This window comes from Rattus norvegicus, chromosome 1 (assembly GCF_036323735.1).
Source record: "Rattus norvegicus strain BN/NHsdMcwi chromosome 1, GRCr8, whole genome shotgun sequence".
NCBI lineage: Eukaryota > Metazoa > Chordata > Mammalia > Rodentia > Muridae > Rattus > Rattus norvegicus.
The window spans coordinates 78,477,806-78,501,296 of NC_086019.1; the positions used below are offsets into that span (position 1 = coordinate 78,477,806).

At 40.9% G+C, this 23,491-nt stretch overlaps 1 protein-coding gene across 1 annotated transcript in view; it reads left to right on the forward strand.

Moving 5' to 3' along the window:
• The window catches only part of Gp6 (glycoprotein VI), a 63,475-nt gene that overhangs the window by 5,906 nt on the left and 34,078 nt on the right, over window positions 1-23,491 (forward strand). The window contains exons 5-9 of the mRNA XM_039097279.2: window positions 10,636-10,740; window positions 10,858-10,900; window positions 11,093-11,130; window positions 11,349-11,401; window positions 11,485-11,648. Coding sequence (XP_038953207.1) covers window positions 10,636-10,740; window positions 10,858-10,900; window positions 11,093-11,130; window positions 11,349-11,401; window positions 11,485-11,648 — 403 coding nt within the window. The remainder of the gene's footprint in view (window positions 1-10,635; window positions 10,741-10,857; window positions 10,901-11,092; window positions 11,131-11,348; window positions 11,402-11,484; window positions 11,649-23,491) is intronic.

Here is a 23,491-nt window from a genome sequence, read left to right on the forward strand (position 1 = left end):
ATACTTATATCTATTCTTCCCACAGAAAGCTCACATTAAATATTTTTCTAAGTGTCTATTTGTTGCACAAAGTGATGGGTTCCATGATGCCATTTTCTTTTTTTTTTCTTTTTTTCAGAGCTGGGGACCGAACCCAGGGCCTTGCACTTGCTACCACTGAGCTAAATCTCCAACCCGATGCCATTTTCTTTTAAATATATTCTCTGCTATGGCAATATTCACTTCCATTATTTTCTTTTGTATCTGTCCTCACTCCCACAGTTTTCTATTCTTGTCTAGTCTCTTTTCTCCTTGATGTATATTCTACAGATGTGTACACACACACACACACACACACACACACACACACACACACACACACACACACACACACGGATACCCAACTTCCACAAAAGTAAAACATATGCCTTTTGAGTCTGATTTATTTTGCTCAATATGAAGACCCCATTTTCATTTGCAAGTCTGGCCAGTTACCTCAGTTCATCTTTATGTCTGAATAAAACCCCATCCTGTGTAAATACTATTGTTTTAGCTACCTTTTTCTTTTTGCTGCCATGAAACATGTGACAAAAGCAACTTAAGGCAGTCAAGGTTTACTTTATTTCACAGTTTGAGGTAATTGAGGTTTATTCATTGTAGTGGCAGGAACTTGAGGCAGCTGGCTATGTTGCATCAGAATTTAGGAATCTAAGGAACAGAGAGAAGTGACTGCTTGGGTTCAGCCACCTTTCTCCTTTTTTATACAGTGCAAGACTCAAGTACTGGAAATGATGTTTCTCACCTATAGAATGGGGGCTCCCACTTCAATTATTCTATAGAGTATGATCATTCACAGGCATGACTATACACTACACAAAAGTAGAGCATTCTACATACAGATATTCCCAGAAGCTTATCTTCTAGATAGATGCCATCAAGATTCTAATCAGTATTACCAACACAATGACATTTTTTAAAAAAAATAGTTTTTATTTCAGGACACACAAAGCAATATATTTTATTGAAGCATCTTTACACATATGACATTATGATTTGTTCTCATTGCCACCCTCCTCTCTGCCCTCCCCATGTCCCTTCTCTTCTGTCAACTGGTTTCTTTCCTTGCATAGTTAGTTCCCATTTTCTTTTCTTTTTGTAAAAGTGTGAGTGGTGTGTGGTCTGTGTGTAATACATGCACACATAAGGGATTGCTTGTATGCACACACGTAGAGTCCAGTGCAAGATGATGCCCAATGTCTTCCTCTACTGTGTTCTACCTTATTTCCTTGAGATAGAGCCTATCATTGAACCTACAGCCTGCTGTTTTGGTTAGGCTGGCTGACCACTGAACTCTTGAGACTCTGCTGTCTCCTCTCCCCGATGGTGAGGTTACAAGCATGTACAGCTTATGCCTATGTTTTCATGTGGCTGCTGGAGATTTGAACTCAGGTCCTCATGCTTACAAGGCAAGTGAGTTTATCCTTTGAGCCATTTCATTAGCCTTTTGTCTTCTTTCTTTTTAAACAAATGATTTTGTTTTGGCTTTTTGAGACTGGTTTCTCTGTTTAACCATCATAGAACTTGCTCTGTAGATCATGCTGGCCTTGAACTCAGTGATATGCCTGCCTCTATCTCTCAAGAGCTGGGATTAAAGGTGCGTCACAATGATGACTGGCTCAATTCATGTTTACATTAAAATTTCAGGATAGGTATTATGGCATGCAGACATATCTTTAATTCCAGCACTTTGAGGCCATATGTGTTATTACTGTGTAGAGAAAATCTCTTATAAACATCACCTGTCAATATAAAAGCCAATAGTCAGCGAGCTGGGACTAAATATGAGGTGGGACACTGGCAGGAAGAGAGAACGTTCTAGGAAATAGTAAGAGTATAAGAAATAGTAAGAGTATAAGAGAAAGATTCAAGAGAGACACAGGGAGAGATTGGAGACATGAGATGGACTAAGGAGAGGGTCATAAACCAGCAGGAACAAAAACTTGGAGAGACGCTAGATGAGAAGAAAGAAATAGGCTGGGAAGATGTGATGAGATGGATACATGTTACTTGAGCACAGGTAACCAACCACATGGCAGAATGTAGGCTGGAATAAATTGGATATCTTTTGTTATATCTAGTCAAAGAAGAGAATAGCTATCTAGCCAAGGTACTCGTAAATATACTTTGAGTCTGAGTCTTATTTCTGGAAACATGGGGCTGGAAAGAAGAACCAGGGCCATTACTTCTTCTTTTTTTGCCCCGAAGATAGTCCCCACTGCTGCTTTCCTGTTACATAATTTCATCACACATTCAGTTTCTTACATATCTTAAGTTCTCTTTCCTTATGATAGCCTTTTTTAGTTTCAATACATGCACTCATAGTTTTAAATGTAAATTTCTTACATGAGTGAAACTGTGTAGTACTTTCCCTCTGAGTCTGGTTTACTTAGTATACTATAATGATTTCCAGTTTCATCTATTTTCTTATGGCCATCGTGATTTCATTTTCTTTCCAGCTGCATCAAGGTCTACCCTGCCTATATGTTACATTGTCTTATCCACTTATCAGTGAATAAACATCTAAGCTGCTGTGTGTAAATTCCACGGCTGCTGTGACTAGTGCACACAAATATGAAAGACCCTGGTATGTAGAGTTAGAGTTTTCCAGGATTTGCTATGAGGCTCTTCCTTTTTTTAAAAATTTTTTAATTTTTTTTATCCTTAGTAACTTGAGTATTTCTTATTTACATTTTGATTGTTATTCCCTTTCCCGGTTTCTGGGCCAACATCCCCATAACCCCTCTCCTTTATATGGGTGTTCCCCTCCCCATACTCCCCCATTACCGCCCTCCCCCCAACAATCACATTCACTGGGGATTCAGTCTTGGCAGAACCAAGGGCTTCCCCTTTCACTTGTGCTCTTACTAGGCTATTCATTGCTACATATAAGGTTGGAGCCCAGGGTCAGTCCATGTATAGTCTTTGGGTAGTGGCTTAGTAGCTGGAAGCTCTGGTTGGTTGGCATTGCTGTTCATATGGGGTCTTGAGCCCCTTCAAGGTCTTCCAGTCATTTCTCTGATTCCTTCAACTGGGGTCCCACTCTCAGTTCACTGGTTTGCTGCTTGCATTCACCTATGTATTTGCTGTATTCTGGCTGTGTCTCTCAGGAGAGATCTACATCCGGCTCCTGTTGGCCTGCACTTCTTTGTTTCATCCATCTTATCTAATTGGGTGGCTGTATATGTATGGGCCACACGTGGGGCAGGCTCTGAATGGATGTTCCTTCTGCCTCTGTTTTAAACTTTGCCTCCCTATTCCCTGCCAAGGGTATTCTTGTTCCCCTTTTAAAGAAGGAATGAAGCATTCACATTTTGGTCATCCTTCTTGAGTTTCATGTGTTCTGTGCATCTAGGACAATTTAAGCGTTTGGCCACTTATCAATGAGAGCATCCCATGTGTGTTTTTCTGTGATTGGGTTACTTCACTCAGGATGATATTTTTCAGTTCCATCCATTTGCCTATGAATTTCATAAAGTCATTGTTTTTGATAGCTGAGTAATATTCCATTGTGTAGATGTACCACATTCTCTGTATCCATTCCTCTGTTGAAGGGCATCTGGATTCTTTCCAGCTTCTGGCTATTATACATAAGAATGCTATGAACATAGTGGAGCACGTGTCTTTGTTATATGTTGGGACATCTTTTGGGTATATGCCCAAGAGATGTATAGCAGGGTCCTCAGGTAGTTCAATGTCCAATTTTTTGAGGAACCTCCAGACTGATTTCCAGAATGGTTGTACCAGTCTGCAATCCCACCAACAATGGAGGAGTGTTCCTCTTTTTCCACATCCTCGCCAGCATTTGCTGTCACCTGAGTTTTTGATCTTAGCCATTCTCACTGGTGTGAGGTGAAATCTCAGGGTTGGTTTGATTTGCATTTCACTTATGACTAAAGATGTTGAACATTTCTTTAGGTGTTACTCAGCCATTCAGCATTCCACAGCTGTGAATTCTTTGTTTAGCTCTGAACCCCATTTTTTAATAGGGTTATTTGTCTCCCTGTGGTCTAACATCTTGAGTTCTTTGTATATTTTGGATATAAGGCCTCTATCTGTTGTAGGATTGGTGGCGATCTTTTCCCAATCTGTTGGCTGTCATTTTGTCCTAATCACAGTGTCCTTTGCCTTACAGAAGCTTTGCAGTTTTATGAGACCCCATTTGTCAATTCTTGATCTTAGAGCATAAGCCATTGGTGTTTTGTTCAGGAAATCTTCTCCAGTGCCCATGTGCTCGAGATGCTTCCCCACTTTTTATTCTATTAGCTTGAGTGTATCTGGTTTGATGTGGAGGTCCTTGATCCACTTGGACTTAAGTTTTGTACAGGGTGATAAGCATGGATCAATCTGCATTCTTCTACATGTTGACCTCCAGTTGAACCAGCACCATTTGCTGAAAATGCTATCTTTTTTCCATTGGATGGTTTTGGCTCCTTTGTCAAAAATCAAGTGACCATAGGTGTGTGGGTTCATTTCTGGGTTTTCAGTTCTATTCCACTGGTCTACCTGTCTGTCTCTGTACCAATTCCATGCAGATTTTATCACTATTGCTCTGTAATACTGCTTGAGTTCAGGGATCGTGATTCCCCCAGAAGTCCTTTTAGTGTTTAGGATAGTTTTAGGTATCCTGGGTTTTTTGTTATTCCAGATGAATTTGCAAATTGTTCTGTCTAAGTCTCTGAAGAATTGGACTGGTATTTTGATGGGGATTGCATTGAATCTGTAGTTCGCTTTTGGTAAAATGGCCATTTTTACTATATTAATCTTGCCAATCCATAAGCATGGGAGGTCTTTCCATCTTCTGAGGTCTTCTTCAATTTCTTTCTTCAGAGGCTTGAAGTTCTTATTGTACAGATATTTTTTTTTATTAACTTGAGTATTTCTTATATACATTTCAAGTGTTATTCCCTTTCCCGGTTTCCGGACAAACATCCCCCTCCCCCCTCCCCTTCCTTATGGGTGTTCCCCTCCCAACCCTCCCCCCATTGCCACCCTCCCCCCATAGTCTAGTTCACTGGGGGTTCAGTCTTAGCAGGACCCAGGGCTTCCCCTTCCACTGGTGCTCTTACTAGGATATTCATTGCTACCTATGGGGTCAGAGTCCAGGGTCAGTCCATGTATAGTCTTTAGGTAGTGGCTTAGTCCCTGGAAGCTCTGGTTGCTTGACATTGTTGTACTTTTGGGGTCTCGAGCACCTTCAAGCTCTTCCAGTTCTTTCTCTGATTCCTTCAACGGGGGACCTATTCTCAGTTCAGTGGTTTGCTGCTGGCATTCGCCTCTGTATTTGCTGTATTCTGGCTGTGTCTCTCAGGAGCGATCCAGGAGCGATCTACATCCGGCTCCTGTCGGTCTGCACTTCTTTGCTTCATCCATCTTGTCTAATTGGGTGGCTGTATATGTATGGGCCACATGTGGGGCAGGCTCTGAATGGGTGTTCCTTCAGTCTCTGTTTTAATCTTTGCCTCTCCCTTCCCTGCCAAGGGTATTCTTTTTCCTCATTTAAAGAAGGAGTGAAGCATTCACATTTGTACAGATATTTTACTTGCTTGCTTAAAGTCACACCGAGGTATTTTATATTATTTGGGACTATTATGAAGGGTGTCGTTTCCCTAATTTCTTTCTTTGTTTCTCTTTTGGGTAGGGGAAGGCTACTGATTTATTTGAGTTAATTTTATACCCAGCCACTTTGCTGTGTTTATCAGGTTTTGTAGTTCTCTGGTGGAACTTTTGGGATCACTTAAATATACTATCATATCATCTGTAAATAGTGATATTTTGACTTCTTTTCCAATCTGTTTCCCCTTGATCTCCTTTTGTTGTCTGATTGCTCTGGGTAGAACTTCAAGAACTATATTGAATAAGTAGGGAGAGAGTGGACAGCCTTGTCTAGTCCCTGATTTTAGTGGGATTGCTTCAAGTTTCTCTCCATTTAGTTTAATGTTAGCGACTGGTTTGCTGTATATGGCTTTTACTATGTTTAGGTATGGGCCTTGAATTCCTATTCTTTCCAGGACTTTTATCATGAAGGGGTGTTGAGTTTTGTCAAATGCTCCCTCAGCATCCAATGAAATGATCATGTGGTTTTGTTCGTTCAGTTTGTTTATATAATGGATCATGTTGATGGTTTCCCGTATATTAAACCATTCCTGCATGCCTGGGATGAAGCCTACTTGAACATGGTGGATGATTGTTTTGATGTGCTCTTGGATTTGGTTTGCCAAAATTTTATTGAGTATTTTTGCGTCGATATTCATAAGGGAAATTGGTCTGAAGTTCTCTTTCTTTGTTGGTTCTTTGTGTGGTTTAGGTATAAGAGTAATTGTGGCTTCATAGAAGGAATTCGGTAGTGCTCCATCTGTTTTAATTTTGTGGTATAGTTTGGATAGTATTAATATGAGGTCTTCTATGAAGGTCTGAAAGAATTCTGCACTAAACCCGTCTGGACCTGGGCTGTTTTTGGTTGGGAGGCCTTTAATGAATGCTTCTATTTCGTTAGGAGTTATGGGGTTGTTTAAATGGTTTATCTGTTCCTGATTTAACTTTGGTACCTGGTATCTGTCTAGGAAATTGTCCATTTCCTGCACATTTTCAAGTTTTGTTGAATATAGGCTTTTGTAGTAGGATCTGATGATTTTTTGAATTTCCTCTGATTCTGTACTTATGTCTCCTTTTTCATTTCTGATTTTGTTAATTTGTACACACTCTCTGTGTCCTCTCCTTAGTCTGGCTAAAGGTTTACCTATCTCGTTGATTTTCTCAAAGAACCAAGTTTTGGTTCTGTTGATTCTTTCTATAGTCCTTTTTGTTTCTACTTGGTTGATTTCAGCTCTGAGTTTGATTATTTCCTGTCTTCTATTCCTCCTGGGTGTATTTGCTTCTTTTTGTTCTAGAGCTTTTAGGTGTGCTGTCAAGCTGCTGACATATGGTCTCTCCTGTTTCTTTCTGCAGGCACTCAGAGCTATGAGTTTTCCTCTAAGCACAGCTTTCATTGTGTCCCATAAGTTTGGGTATGTTGTAACTTCATTTTCATTAAATTCTAAGAAGTCTTTAATTTCTTTCTTTCTTTCTTCCTTGATCAGGTAATCATTCAATAGAGCATTGTTCAACTGCCATGTATATGTGTGTGCTCTTCCCTTCTTGTTATTGAAGACCAGCTTTAGCCTGTGGTGGTCTGATAGAACGCATGGGATTATTTCTATCTATCTGTATCTGTTGAGGCCTGTTTTATGACCGATTATATGGCCAATTTTGGAGAAAGTACCATGAGGTGGTGAGAAGACGTTATATCCTTTTGTTTTATGATAGAATGTTCTATAAATATCTGTTAGGTCCATTTGGTTCATGACTTCCCTTAGTCTGTCTGTGTCTCTGTTTAATTTCTGTTGCCATGACTTGTCCATTGATGAGAGTGGGGTGTTGAAATCTCCTACTATTATTTTGTGAGGTGCAATGTTTGTTTTGAGCTTTAGTAAGGTTTCTTTTATGTATGTAGGTGCCCTTGTATTTGGAACATAGATATTTAGGATTGAGAGTTCATCTTGGTGGATTTTTCTTTTGATGAATATGAAGTGTCCTTCCTTATCTTTTTTGATGACTTTTAGTTGAAAATCGATTTTATTCTATATTAGAATTGCTACTCCAGCTTGCTTCTTCCAACCATTTGCTTGGAAAGTTGTTTTCCAGCCATTTACTCTAAGGTAGTGTCTGTCTTTGTCTCTGAGGTGTGTTTCATATAGGCAGCAGAATGCAGGGTCCTCATTGCATATACAGTTTGTTAATCTATGTCTTTTTATGGGGAGTTGAGACCAGTGATATTGAGAGATCTTAAGGAATAGTGATTATTGCTTCTTGTTATATTCATATTTGGATGTGAGGTTATGTTTGTGTGCTTTTCTTCTCTTTGTTTTGTTGCCAAGACTTTTAGTTTCTTGCTTTTTCTAGGGTGTAGCTTTCCTCCTTATGTTGGGCTTTACCATTTATTATTCTTTGTAGTGCTGGATTTGTAGAAAGATATTGTGTAAATTTGGTTTTGTCATGGAATATCTTGGTTTCTCCATCTATGTTAATTGAGAGTTTTGCAGGATACAGTAACCTGGGCTGGCATTTGTGTTCTCTTAGGGTCTGTATGACATCTGTCCAGGATCTTCTGACGTTCATAGTCTCTGTCGAGAAGTCTGGTGTGATTCTGATAGGTCTGCCTTTATATGTTACTTGACCTTTTCCCCTTACTGACTTTAATATTCTTTCTTTATTTTGTGCTTTTGGTGTTTTGAGTATTATGTGATGGGAGGAGTTTCTTTTCTGGTCCAATCTATTTGGAGTTCTGTAGGCTTCTTGTATGTTTATGGGTATCTCTTTCTTTAGGTTAGGGAAGTTTTCTTCTATGATTTTATTGAAGATATTTACTGGTCCTTTGAGCTGGGAGTCTTCACTTTCTTCTATACCTATTATCCTTAGGTTTGATCTTCTCATTGAGTCCTGGATTTCCTGTATGTTTGGGACCAGTAGCTTTTTCTGTTTTACATTATCTTTGACAGTTGAGTCAATGATTTCTATGGAATCTTCTGCTCCTGAGATTCTCTCTTCTATCTCTTGTATTCTGTTGGTGATGCTTGTATCTACAGCTCCTTGTCTCTTTCTTTGGTTTTGTATATCCAGGGTTGTTTCCCTGTGTTCTTTCTTCATTGCTTCTATTTCCGTTTTTAATTACTTCAACTGTTTGATTGTGTTTTCCTGGAATTCTTTCAGGGATTTTTGTGATTCCTCTCTATAGGCTTCTACTTGTTTATTTACGTTTTCCTGCAGTTCTTCATGTCTTTCTTGAAGTCCTCCAGCATCATGATCAAATATAATTTTAAATCTAGATCTTGCTTTTCTGGTGTGTTTGGATATTCAGTGTTTGCTTTGGTGGGAGAATTGGCCTCCGATGATTCTATGTAGTCTTGGTTTCTGTTGCTTGGTTTCGTGTGCTTGCTTCTCGCCATCAGATTATCTCTGGTGTTACTTTGTTCTGCTATTTCTGACAGTGGCTAGACCATCCTATAGGCCTGTGTGTCAGGAGTGCTGTAGACCTTTTTTTCCTGTTTTCTTTCAGCCAGTTATGGGAATAGAGTATTCTGCTTTCCGGTGTGTAGTGTTTCTTGTCTGCTGGTCTTCAGCTGTTCTTGTGGGCCAGTGTCCTGAGTCCACCATGCAGGTCTTGGAGCAGAAAAGTTGGTCTTACCTGTGGTTCCGAGGCCCAAGTTTGCTCGTGGGGGGTTGCTTTTGAGCTCCGTGAGGGTGGCAACCAGGAGGGCCTCCAGCACCTTTTCTGGGAGCCCCTGTGCCCCAGGGTCCCAGTTGGCGTTAGGTGTTTTCCTCTGGAGTCAGAAATGTGGGCAGAGTGTAGTCTCTTCTGGTTTCCCAGGCGTGTCTGCCTCTCTGAAGGTTTAGGTCTCCCTCCCACGGGATTTGAGTGCAGAGAACTGTTGATCACGTCCCTTCAGGTGTTTGGAGCGGGGGGGGGGTGCTGCAGCTCCAGTGCCCCTATCTTCTGGTTTCCAGAGGCCATATACAGTTTCCTCTTGGGCCAGGGATATGGGCAGGGGTGGACAGTATTGGTGGTCTCTTCTGCTCTGCAGTCTCAGGTGTGCCCACCTGTCTGGGCCGTGAGCTCTCCCTCCCAAGGGATTTGGGAGCAGTGAGCTGCGGGCCGGGATCAGCGAGGTTGGGGCTCCAGCTAAAAACCAGAAGTGTCTGGTCCCAGAGGAATTTTGCCTCTGCATGTCCTGAAACCACCAGGCAGGTCGCTTGGAGCCGACAAGTGTGTCTTACCTGTGGTCCTGCAGCTCAAGTTTCTTGTGGGGGGTTGCTTTTGAGCTCTCCATGAGGGCGCCAAGCAGGAGGGCCTGCACCGCCTTTCTGGTAGCCCCTGTGCACTGGGGTCTCAGATGGCATTAGGTATTTTCCTCTGGAGTCAGACAATTGAGGCTCTTTCTTTTATTAAAACAAACAAAACAGAATACATTAGTCACTGTATGCTAGTCACTTTGTAGACTGATATTTCATTTAGATATATATTTGAAACTTGTAATATTTTTCAATTTCTGACTGTTGTATTTCATGGTTGACCTCCAATTTTTATGATAAAACACTTTCCCTGTTGTTTCCTAATTGTCTTTTCTGTATGAGGTTAACTCAGGCCCCTGGACAAGATTAGTGTATGTTCTTCATAGACTATCTGGAAACAGAACTGAGTGCTGTCTTTTGTGAATCACTTCCCCAAATGAATTTTGTTTGGTACTGTATTTAATTTCTCTCATCAGTTAGGTATGCCTATGATCTCAGCTGAAGACAGCAGAAGTCAAGAAGGTCTCAAGGTTGAAGTCATCATGGGCTACATTGTAAGACTATTTTATAAGACTTATCATAGATACTATGTATATGATCAATGACATGAATTTATTGCTTCAACTCTTTTGTTAGGTAGGTTCCCTATAGTTTCCTAAATACCTCGTTTTGTGTTTGGTAAAAGGTAGGCACTCAATAAATTTTTGATTGAATGAGTGAATTAATATAACAGACCTTTAATTACAGATTACTACTGTTTTCTAATTTCAGGTCCATCTGTGTCTCCCATTGTGGTTTGGGTTACAGTTGCTGCTGTCTGCTTTCTCATCTTCTTCCTCCTCCTCCTCTACCTCTGCCACCATTGGGCTAAATGCAGTATGTCCCAGGAAGGATATTAATCTGGGAGGGGTATATGTGGTGTAAGAAGTATGTGGGATGTATGGGGTGTATGGGGCTTGTTGGGTTCTAAGATTGATCTTTGTTTCTTTGTAGAGACCAGCAGTGCTAAGACCAGGACCCAAGTGAAATATAAGAGGTAGGGAAATTTGGCCCTCTTAATAAATACACCTCTGCATATCCATCTAAGACTGAGCACTGGAGATTGAAGCCAGGGCCTCTGCTGCTCAATAAGCACTCTTAACTACTAAAAATTCTACTCGTATATAATTTCTATATATGTATATATAATATACATATAATTTAACATTTCTACTTTATTTTTACTCAGCTCCAGCCCAGCCATGGACAACGATGAAAAAATTAAATGTAAGGTGGAGTGTCTCTGAGGAAAGTGATGCTTGTGGAACTTAGTAGGCTTTCATGGAAGAGCAGAAGAGGTGTGGGGTGGGGTGCCATTCTGCTGTGTGATGTTGCTGTCTTTCCCTAGGATTCTGTCGGTCATTTATGTATGAAATATAAAATACAAATCTATATAGTTTAAAGGCTCATGTGAAAGAGGCCCACTCTCTCAACTTTCCTTTCAGATGACGAATTGGAATGCATTCAGCCTGAGAACTACTGCCAGGTGGACACAAAGGTGAGCTTTCCCTACCTTCTTGCTCTCATTTTCTTAAATCCTACCTTGGTATTTTCTTCATAATTTGTGTCTTATGATAGAAGTTGTCTGCAGTAGAAGACTCAAAGGAGGTGACTTATGCCCAACTATGCCAAGAGATCTTCCTGGAGAACATGGATTCACTTCCCTCCAATACTCTTCACCACATGTCTACACAGACCTGTGTGTATGCCACACTCAGATTATCCCAAGAGGAGAGCCAGAGCTAGCAATGAAGTGTGAAGCTATTTCTTCAGCAGAGAGAGGTGACATGAATGAAGCTTCTCATATTCTTCAATTTAACCCATTGCCTTGGAGCTCCAATGAACTCAAGTGTAGAGAAGCTTGTTAACTGTGAAGGAACTCTGGAGCTTATAGATGTCACTCAGCAACCTTCCAATTCCTTGTGATTTTCTCATTCACTTGCTTATATACCTGTCAGATGTGTGCAGATGACTCTTTCCTTTGGCTCACATTAACTTAGTAAGACATGGTTTCCATCATCTACTGAAAGAGGCAAGTGGTATAATGTGAAATCCTGTTGGGGGTTGGGGATTTAGCTCAGTGGTAGAGCGCTTGCCTAGGAAGCGCAAGGCCCTGGGTTCGGTCCCCAGCTCTGAAAAAAAAAAAAAAAAAGAAAAAAACAAAACAAAACAGAAATCCTGTTGATTAGTGATGCAGAACACTTCAACAGTGTGATCCTTAACCTTGGCTGTCAAGTGATGTGTTTTAGAATCATGTAGGAGATATACTTTTAGGTGTGTCTGCAGAGCTCTTCCAAAGATGTTTTCCTGAAGTGGAAAGGCATACCATGAATATGGGTGATACTATTTTATGGGGCAGGGTCTTAGATGAAATAAAAAGTAGAAATTAAGTGTAACATCATTATTCATTGATCTCTGCTTTCTGACTACGGATTTAGAATGACCATCTGTATCATGTGCCTACCACTACACCTAGAGGCATGTTTATCTACTGTATCCTCACTTCCATAATAGACTACACCTTTAAACTAAGTCAAATGAGCGGAATTAGGGTACATGATGTGAAATTCACAAAGAACAAATAAAAAAGTTAAAAAAGCCACAATAAATATCAGCCAGGGCAATATGTCACCACCAAATCCTTGGTATCCTTCTATAGTAAGCCCTGGGTAGTCTGACACACTGGAAACACAAGAAAGAGATCTTAAAACCAATTTTATTAAGTTGATAGGGTCATTTAAAAATTAAGTGAATAAATCCTTTAAAAATTTTGAGAAAAAGACTGAAAAAGTTGGAGGAAGGAGTAAAGTCCTTTACAAACAGCCAAGAAAGCTAACAAACAAACACCCTTCTGGCTGGCACCTTCTGCATGGGCTAGACTGCTCCCCTGAAGACATCACAGCCTGAAGGCAACCCGGGAGGTCTGATGTACTCAGGGCCACTGCCTGAAGGCATTCCAGGAGTTCCTCTGCACACAAAGCAACTGGGAAACTGACATCATAATCTGAAAACCTCCCAGGGGCTCCTCAGCATCAGGACAACTGACCCAACAGTCTGAAATCCCCACTGGAGTTCTGCTGCACACAGGGAAACAGAAACCACAGTCTGTAGGTCTCTAGATAGTAGCTGCACACAGGGCAACAGCTTGACTGATCCTCTGAAGACTCAACAGTCTGAAGGCCTCCCAGAAGATCTGCTGCAGCCAGGGTAACAGATCATCAGCTTCTCTGGCCCACTGAAGACCTCACAGTTGGAAGGCCCCACAGGAGGTCTGCTATAATTAGGGATACAAGCCTACCAGGAGACCTGAAGCTACCCACGGACAAAAGAGGCAGACTCCAGACAGAGCCATTCAGACCAGCAAACCCAAGGATAAACAGATGGAGAGAGGCAAGCACAAGACCATAAGCAACAGAAGCCAATATATGTGGGCATCATCAGAACCCAGTTCTCCCACCACAGCAAGCCCTGAATATACTAAAAAACCTGAAAATCAAGATGCTGAACCTAAGATCCTATCTCAGGAAGATAATAGATTCCTTTAAGAAGGATATAAATAACTCACTGAAAGAAACACAGAAAAACACAGACAAACTGGTAGAAGCTCTTAAAGAGGAAACAAATCCCTTAATGAAATACAGGAAAACATAATCAGATAGGTGAAGGGATTGAATAAAGTGGTCGGTCCAGGACCTAAAAGTGGAAGTAGAAACAATAAAGAAAACAAAATTGGAGCCAACCCTGGAATGGAAAACCTAGGAAAGAAGTCAAGAAGTACAGATGTAAGCATCACCAACATAATAGAAGAGATAGAAGAGAGAATCTCAGGTGTAGAAGATACCGTAGAAGATATTGACACAACTGTTGAAGATAATTTGAAACATTAAAAAAAAAACTCCTACAAAATTCAACACCCCTTCATGATAAAAGTCCTGGAAATAATAGGAATTTAAGGTCCATACCTAAACATAGTAAAAGCCATATACAGTAAACCAGTCGCTAACATTAAACTAAATGGAGAGAAACTTGAAGCAATCCCACTAAAATCAGGGACTAGACAAGGCTGTCCACTCTCTCCCCATTTATTCAATATAGTTCTTGAAGTTCTAGCCAGAGCAATCAGACAACAAAAGGAGATCAAGGGGAAACAGATTGGAAAAGAAGAAGTCAAAATATCACTATTTGCAGACAACATGATTGTATACTTAAGTGATCGCAAAAGTTCCACCAGAGAACTACTAAAGCTGATAAACAACTTCAGCAAAGTGGCTGGGTATAAAATTAACTCAAATAAATCAGTTGCCTTCCTCTATACAAAAGAGAAACAAGCCGAGAAAGAAATTAGGGAAACGACACCCTTCATAATAGACCCAAATAATATAAAGTACCTCGGTGTGACTTTAACCAAGCAAGTAAAAGATCTGTACAATAAGAACTTCAAGACACTGAGGAAAGAAATTGAAGAAGACCTCAGAAGATGGAAAGATCTCCCATGCTCATGGATTGGCAGGATTAATATAGTAAAAATGGCCATTTTACCAAAAGCAATCTACAGATTCAATGCAATCCCCATCAAAATACCAATCCAATTCTTCAAAGAGTTAGACAGAACAATTTGCAAATTCATCTGGAATAACAAAAAACCCAGGATAGCTAAAGCTATCCTCAACAATAAAAGGACTTCAGGGGGAATCACTATCCCTGAACCCAAGCAGTATTACAGAGCAATAGTGATAAAAACTGCATGGTATTGGTACAGAGACAGACAGATAGACCAATGGAATAGAATTGAAGACCCAGAAATGAACCCACACACCTATGGTCACTTGATTTTTGACAAAGGAGCCAAAACCATCCAATGGAAAAAAGATAGCATTTTCAGCAAATGGTGCTGGTTCAACTGGAGGGCAACATGTAGAAGAATGCAGATCGATCCATGCTTATCACCCTGTACAAAGCTTAAGTCCAAGTGGATCAAGGACCTCCACATCAAACCAGACACGCTCAAACTAATAGAAGAAAAACTAGGGAAGCATCTGGAACACATGGGCACTGGAAAAAATTTCCTGAACAAAACACCAATGGCTTATGCTCTAAGATCAAGAATCGACAAATGGGATCTCATAAAACTGCAAAGCTTCTGTAAGGCAAAGGACACTGTGGTTAGGACAAAACGGCAACCAACAGATTGGGAAAAGATCTTTACCAATCCTACAACAGATAGAGGCCTTATATCCAAAATATACAAAGAACTCAAGAAGTTAGACCGCAGGGAAACAAATAACCCTATTAAAAAATGGGGTTCAGAGCTAAACAAAGAATTAACAGCTGAGGAATGCCGAATGGCTGAGAAACACCTAAAGAAATGTTCAACATCTTTAGTCATAAGGGAAATGCAAATCAAAACAACCCTGAGATTTCACCTCACACCAGTGAGAATGGCTAAGATCAAAAACTCAGGTGACAGCAGATGCTGGCAAGGATGTGGAGAAAGAGGAACACTCCTCCATTGTTGGTGGGATTGCAGACTGGTAAAACCATTCTGGAAATCAGTCTGGAGGTTCCTCAGAAAATTGGACATTGAACTGCCTGAGGATCCAGCTATACCTCTCTTGGGCATATACCCAAAAGATGCCTCAACATATAAAAGAGACACGTGCTCCACTATGTTCATCGCAGCCTTATTTATAATAGCCAGAAACTGGAAAGAACCCAGATGCCCTTCAACAGAGGAATGGATACAGAAAATGTGGTACATCTACACAATGGAATATTACTCAGCTATCAAAAACAACGAGTTTATGAAATTCGTAGGCAAATGGTTGGAACTGGAAAATATCATCCTGAGTGAGCTAACCCAATCACAGAAAGACATACATGGTATGCACTCATTGATAAGTGGCTATTAGCCCAAATGCTTGAATTACCCTAGATCCCTAGAACAAACGAAACTCAAGACGGATGATCAAAATGTGAATGCTTCACTCCTTCTTTAAATGAGGAAAAAGAATACCCTTGGCAGGGAAGGGAGAGGCAAAGATTAAAACAGAGACTGAAGGAACACCCATTCAGAGCCTGCCCCACATGTGGCCCATACATATACAGCCACCCAATTAGACAAGATGGATGAAGCAAAGAAGTGCAGACAGACAGGAGCCGGATGTAGATCTCTCCTGAGAGACACAGCCAGAATACAGCAAATACAGAGGCGAATGCCAGCAGCAAACCACTGAACTGAGAATAGGTCCCCTATTGAAGGAATCAGAGAAAGAACTGGAAGAGCTTGAAGGGGCTCGAGACCCCAAAAGTACAACAATGCGAAGCAATCAGAGCTTCCAGGGACTAAGCCACTACCTAAAGACTATACATGGACTGACCCTAGACTCTGACCCCATAGGTAGCAATGAATATCCTAGTAAGAGCACCAGTGGAAGGGGAAGCCCTGGGTCCTGCTAAGACTGAACCCCCAGTGAACTAGTCTATGGGGGGAGGGCGGCAATGGGGGGAGGGTTGGGAGGGGAACACCCATAAGGAAGGGGAGGGGGGAGGGGGATGTTTGCCCGGAAACCGGGAAAGGGAATAACACTCGAAATGTATATAAGAAATACTCAAGTTAATAAAAAAAAAAAAAAGTTCCACCAGAGAACTACAAAACCTGATAAACACCTTTAGCAAAGTGGCTGGGTATAAAATTAACTCAAATAAATCAGTAGCTTTCCTCTACCCAAAAGAGAAACAAGCCGAGAAAGAAATTAGGGAAATGACACCCTTCGTAATAGTCCCAAATAATATAAAATACCTTGGTGTGACTTTAACCAAGCAAGTAAAAGATCTGTACAATAAGAACTTCAAGCCTCTGAAGAAAGAAATTGAAGAAGACCTCAGAAGATGGAAAGACCTCCCATGCTCATGGATTGTCAGGATCAATATAGTAAAAATGGCCATTTTAGCAAAAGCGATCTACAGATTCAATGCAATCCCCATCAAAATACCAATCCAATTCTTCAGAGAGTTAGACAGAACAATTTGCAAATTCACCTTGAATAACAAAAAACTCTGGATAGCTAAAACTATCCTCAACAATAAAAGGACTTCCAGGGGAATCATTATCCCTGAACTCAAGCAATATTACAGAGCAATAGTGATAAAAACTGCATGGTATTGGTACAGAGACAGACAGACCAGCGGAATAGAATTGAAGACCCAGAAATGAACCCACACCCCTATGGTCACTTGATTTTTGACAAAGGAGCCAAAACCACCCAAGGGAAAAAAGATAGCATTTTCAGCAAATGGTGCTGGTTCAACTGGAGGTCAGCATGTAAAGAATGCAGATCGATCCATGCTTATCACCCTGTACAAAGCTTAAGTCCAAGTGGATCAAGGACCTCCACATCAACCCAGATACACTCAAACTAATAGAAGAAAAAGTGGGGAGTTGAGGATTTAGCTCAGCAGTAGAGAGCTTGCCTAGCAAGCGCAAGGCCCTGGGTTCGGTCCCCAGCTCCCTCCGAAAAAAAGAAAAAAAAAAGAAAAAAAAAAAAGAGAAAAAGTGGGGAAGCATCTCGAACACATGAGCACTGGAGAAAATTTGCTGAACAAAACACCAATGGCTTATGCTCTAAGATCAAGAATCAAGAAATGACATCTCATAAAACTACAAACCTTCTGTAAGGCAAAGGACACTTTTGTTAGCACAAAACGGCAACCAACAAATTGGGAAAAGTTCTTTACCAATCCTACAACTGATAGAGGGCTCATATCCAAAATATGCAAAGAACTTATGAGGTTAGAGTGAAGGGGAACAAATAACCCTATTAAAAAATGGTGTTCATGGAAGAGCTTGAAGGGGATTGAGACCCCTTATGAACAACAATGCCAAGCAACCAGAGCTTCCAGGGACTAAGCCACTACCTAAAGACTATACATGGACTGACCCTGGACTCTGACCTCATAGGTAGCAATGAATATCCTAGTAAGATCACCAGTGGAAGTGGAAGCCCTTGGTCCTGCCAAGACTGAACCCTCAGTGAATGTGATTGTTGGGGGGAGGGCGGCAATGGGGGGAGGATGGGGAGGAGAACACCCATAAAGAAGGGGAGGGGGAGGGGTTAGGGGGATGTTGGCCGGGAAACCGGGAAAGGGAATAACACTCGAAATGTAAATAAGAAATACACAAGTTAATAAAAAAAAATGGTGCTCAGAGAGAAATAAAGAATTCACACCTGAGGAATGCCGAATAACTGAGAATCACCTAAAGAACTGTTCAACATCTCTAGTCATAAGAAAAATGCAAATCAAAACAACCCTGAGTTTCAACCTCACACCAGTGAGAATGGCTATGATTCAAAAACTCCATCAACAGCAGATGCTGGCGAGGATGTGGAGAAAGAGGAACACTCCTCCATTGATGGTGGGATTGCAGATTGGTACAACCATTCTAGAAATCAGTCTGGAGGTTCCTCAGAAATTTGGACATTGAACTACCTGAGGACCCAGCTATACCTCTCTTGGGCATATACTCAAAAGATGCCCCAACATATAAAAAAGACACATGCTCCACTATGTTTATAGCAGCCTTATTTATAATAGCCAGAAGCTGGAAAGAACCCAGATGCCCTTCAACAGAGGAATGGATACAGAAAATGTGGTACATCTACACAATGGAATATTACTCAGCTATCAAAAACAATGACTTTATGAAATTCATAGGCAAATGATGGAACTGGAAAATATCATCCCGAGTGAGGTAACCCAATCACAGAAAAACACACATGGTATGCACTCATTGATAAGTGGCTATTAGCCCAAATGTTCGAACTACCCTAAATGCACAGAACACATGAAACTCAAGATGGATGATCAAAGTTTGAATGCTTCACTCCTTCTTTAAAAGGGGAACAAGAATACCCTTAAGAGGGAATAGGAAGTCAAACTTTAGAACAGAGGCCGAAGGAACACTTATTTAGAGCCTGCCCCACTTGTGGCCCATACATATACAGCCACCCAATTAGACAAGATGGATGAAGCAAAGAAGTGCAGGAACTGGATGTAGATCTCTCCTGAGAGACACAGCCAGAATACGGCAAATACATAGGCGAATGCCAGCAGCAAACCACTGAACTGAGAATAGGACCCCCGTTGAAGGAATCAGAGAACGGACTGGAAGAGCTTGAAGGCGCTCGAGACCCCATATGAACAACAATGCCAACCAACCAGAGCTTCCAGGAACTAAGCCACTACCGAAAGACTATACATGGACTGACCCTGGGCTCCAACCTCATAGGTAGCAATGAATAGCCTGGTAAGAGCACCAGTGGAAGGGGAAGCCCTTGGTCCTGCTAAGACTGAACCCCTAGTGAATGGGATTGTTGTGGGGAGGGCAGTAATGGGGGGAGAATGGGGAGGGGAACACCCATATAGAAGGGGAGGGGAAGGGATTAGCGGGATGTTGACCTGGAAACTGGGAAAGGGAATAACAATTGAAATGTAAATAAGAAAAAACCCATTTTAATAAAGATGGAGAAAAAAATAATAAAAAATAAGAAAAAATGAAACAATAAAATTTGATTGCACAATTAACAAAAAATAGAATCAACTTTAAGGTTTTAAAGTAACCAAGAAATGATGCTACTCTATATGAGAGACAAAGCAGCAAAACTTCACATAAAAAGCCCTTTTTAAAAAGCTATATTTTGGGCTGGAGAGATGGCTCAGTAGTTAAGAGCACTGATTGCTTTTCCAGAGATCCTGAGTTCAATTCCCAGCAACCACATGGTGGCTCACAACCATCTGTAATGAGATCTGATGACCTCTTCTGGTGTGTGTGAAGACAGCTACGGTGTATTCATATACATAAAATAAATAAATCTTGTTTTTAAAGCTGAAAAATATATCCTGACTCATTTATTTATTTATTTATTTATTTATTTATTTATTTATTTATTTATTTGGTTCTTTTTTTTTTTTCGGAGCTGGGGACCGAACCCAGGGCCTTGCGCTTCCTAGGCAAGCGCTCTACCACTGAGCTAAATCCCCAACCCCGACTCATTTATTTTTTATAAGTGTATCAGTATTGAATCTTTGAGAATTTCATACATGTGTACAAAGCATTTTGATCATATTTGCTTCTTACTCTCCACTAACTACCTGTCTACTTTGACTATCTACTGTAACACCTCCCAACTTCATGCCAACTTAAAAAAAAAAACCCAACTCTGAGATTCCACTTCACACCAGGCAGAATTGCTAATGTAAAACACTCAGGTGACAACAGATGCTGGCGAGGATGTGGAGAAAGAGGAACACTCCTGTGTTGGTGGGATTGCAAACTGGTACAACCAGTCTAGAAATCAGTCTGGAGGTTCCTCAGAAATTTGGACATTGCACTACCTGAGGACCCAGCTATATCTCTCTTGGGCATATACTCAAAAGATGCCCCAACATATAACAAAGACACATGCTCCACTATGTTTATAGCAGCCTTATTTATAATAGCCAGAAGCTGGAAAGAACCCTGATGCTCTTCAACAGAGGAATGGATACAGAAAATGTGGTACATCTACACAATGTAGTACTACTCAGGTGTCAAAAATAATGACTTCATGAAATTCATAGGCAAATGGATTGAATTAGAAAATATCATACTGAGTGAGGTAACCCAATCACAGAAAAACACACATGGTATGCACTCACTGATAAGTGGATATTATCCCATAAGCTGGAATTACCCAAGATACAATTCACAGACCACATGAAGCTCAAGAAGAAGGAGGACCAAAGTGCAAATGCTTCACTCCTTCTTAAAAGGGTAACAAAAATATTCATAGGAAGGTATATGGAGGTAAATTTTGGAGCAGAGACTGGAGGAATGGCCATTCAGAGCCTGCCCCACATGTGGTATATATATATATATATATATATATATATATATATATATATATATATATATATATACAGTCACCAAAATTTGATAAGATTGATGCAGCTAAGAAGTGCATACTGACAAGAACCAGATATATGTCTCCTGAGAGACACAGCCAGATCACGTCAAAAACAGAGGTGAATGCTATCAGCAAACCACTGAACTGAGAACGGGACCCCCATTGGAAAAATTAGAGAAAGGAATGAAAGACCTGAGAGGCTTACAAACCCATAAGAAGGACAATGCCAACTAACCAGAGCTCCTAGTGCCTAAACCACTACCGAAAGACTACACATGGACTGATCTGTGGCTCCAGCTGCATATGTAGCAGAGTACAGCCTTGTTAGGCACCAAAGGAAGGAGGAGCCCTTTGTCCTGCCAAGGTTGGATCCCCAGTGTCAGGGGATGTCATGTGGTGTGGGAAGGGGTGGTGGATGGAGAGGCGAACACCCTTATATGAGAAGGGGAGAGGTAGAGAATAGGGGGCTTATGGACAGCAAAATGGGAAAGGGAATATCATTTGAAATGTAAATATAGAAATATCCAATAAAAATAAATAAGGTTTGAAGAAAATTACAGAGTATCATTAATAATGTCAGGGATTGGTGTTTCCTTATGGGATGTGTTGAGAGTCGGGCCAGTTGTTGTTTGGCCTTTTTTTCAGTCTCTACTCCATCCCTGTATTTCTTTTATACAGAACAAATTTTGGGTCTAACGTTTTGTGGTTTGGTTGGTGTCCCCATCCTTCCACTTGGGGTCCTGCCTGGTTCCATGTCACTACTCTTACGCATCTTGACTAAGGTCACACGCATTGACTCCTGGGAGCCTCCCCTATCCCAGGTCTTTGCAGCTTCCTAAAGATTCTCCTCTCTCCCCCAACCCCAGGCAGCTGCAGATTTCTATTTATTCCCTTGGTACACCGGTCCTCTTTCCTGTGTCCCCCTGCACCTGATCCTACCTTTCCATTCCACCGCTCCACTCTCTCATCCATTCCCCTCCCTCTCTCTGCCTCCTATGACAATTTTGTTTCCCTTCCAAGTGCGACTCAAGCATCCTTGCTTGGGCCTTCATTCTTGTTTAAGTTCTTTGGGTCTGTGGGGTATATCATGGGTATTCTGTACTTTTTGGCTAATATCCACTCATCTGTGAGTACACACCATCTGGTTACCTCACTCAGGATATTTTCTACTTACAGAATTCCCCTCCAAAATTTAAAACATCCTCGTTTTTAGTAGCTGAATAGTATTACATGGTATAACTGAACCACAGTTTTTGTATCCATTCTTTGGTTGAGGAACATCTGTTTTATTTTTTATTTTTTATTTTTTTTTATTTTTTTAGTTTCTGGCTATTATGCATATATTGATTTCTAGAGTGGTTGTACAAGTTTGTTGTCCCCGCAGCAATAGAGGAGTGTTCCCCTTTCTCCTTAACCTCACCAGCATGTGTTGTCCTTTGAGAGTTTTTATCTTATACAATCTCACTGGCTTAAGGCAGAATTTCCAGTTGTTTTGATTGCATTTCCCTGATGTTTAAGGATGTTGAGCATTTTAAAAATGATTTTTATTGGTTATTTTATTTATATACATTTCAAATTTTATCCCCTTCTCAGTTTCCCCTTCACAAGCTCCCTATCCCTTCCTCCCTACCCCATGCCTCTATGAAGGTGCTCCCTCACCTGGTCACCCACTCCTGCTTCAGTGACCTAGCATTCCCCTATCCTGGGTCATCAGGCCAAGGGGCTTCCCTCCCAGTGATGTCAGATAAGGCCATCCTTTACTACATATCCATCTGGAGCCATGGGTACCCCCTGTGTACTCTGATTGGTGGTTTAGTCCCTGGGAGCTTTGGGGAGTATGGTTGGTTGATATTGTTGTTCTTCCTATGAGGTTGCAAACCCGTTCAGCTCCTACAGTCCTTGCCCCAACTTCCCCATTGTGGTCCTGGCATTCAGTCCAATGATTGGCTGTGTACATTTGCATCTGTATTGGTTTGGCTCTGGCAGAGCCTTTTGAGCATTTCTTTAAGTGCTTCTAAGCCATCTGAGATTCCTGTGTTGAGAATTCTCTGCAGTTCTGTGCTCCATTTTTAAATTGGATTATTTGGTTTGTTGGAGTTTGTCTTCTTAATTTCTTTATATATTTTAGATGTTAGCCCTCTGTCAGATGTAGGGTTAGTAAAGATCTTTTTCCAATTTGTTTTGTCCAATTGATAGTGTCCTATGCCTTTTAGAAACTTTTCAGTTTCACGAGGTCCCATTGATCAATTGTTGATCTTAGGGCCTGAGTCACTGATGTTTTGTTCTGGAAATTGTCTCCTCTACCAATGATTTTAAAGCTCTTTCCCACTTTCTCTTCTTTTAGATTTAGTGTATCTGGTTTTATGCTGAGATCCTTCATCCACTTTTACTTGAGTTTTGTGCAGGGTAGTAAATATGGATCCATTTGCATACTTCTACATGCAGACATTCAATTAGACCAGAACCGTTTGTTGGAGATGCTTTCGTTCTCATTGTATGGTTTTGGCTTCTTTTTAAAAATTCAAGTGTCCACAGGTGTGTGGATTTATCTTTGAGTCTTTGATTCTAAACCATTGATCAACCTGCCTGTTTCTGTACCAATACCATGCAATTTTTATCACTATTGCTCTGTAGTACAGCTCAAG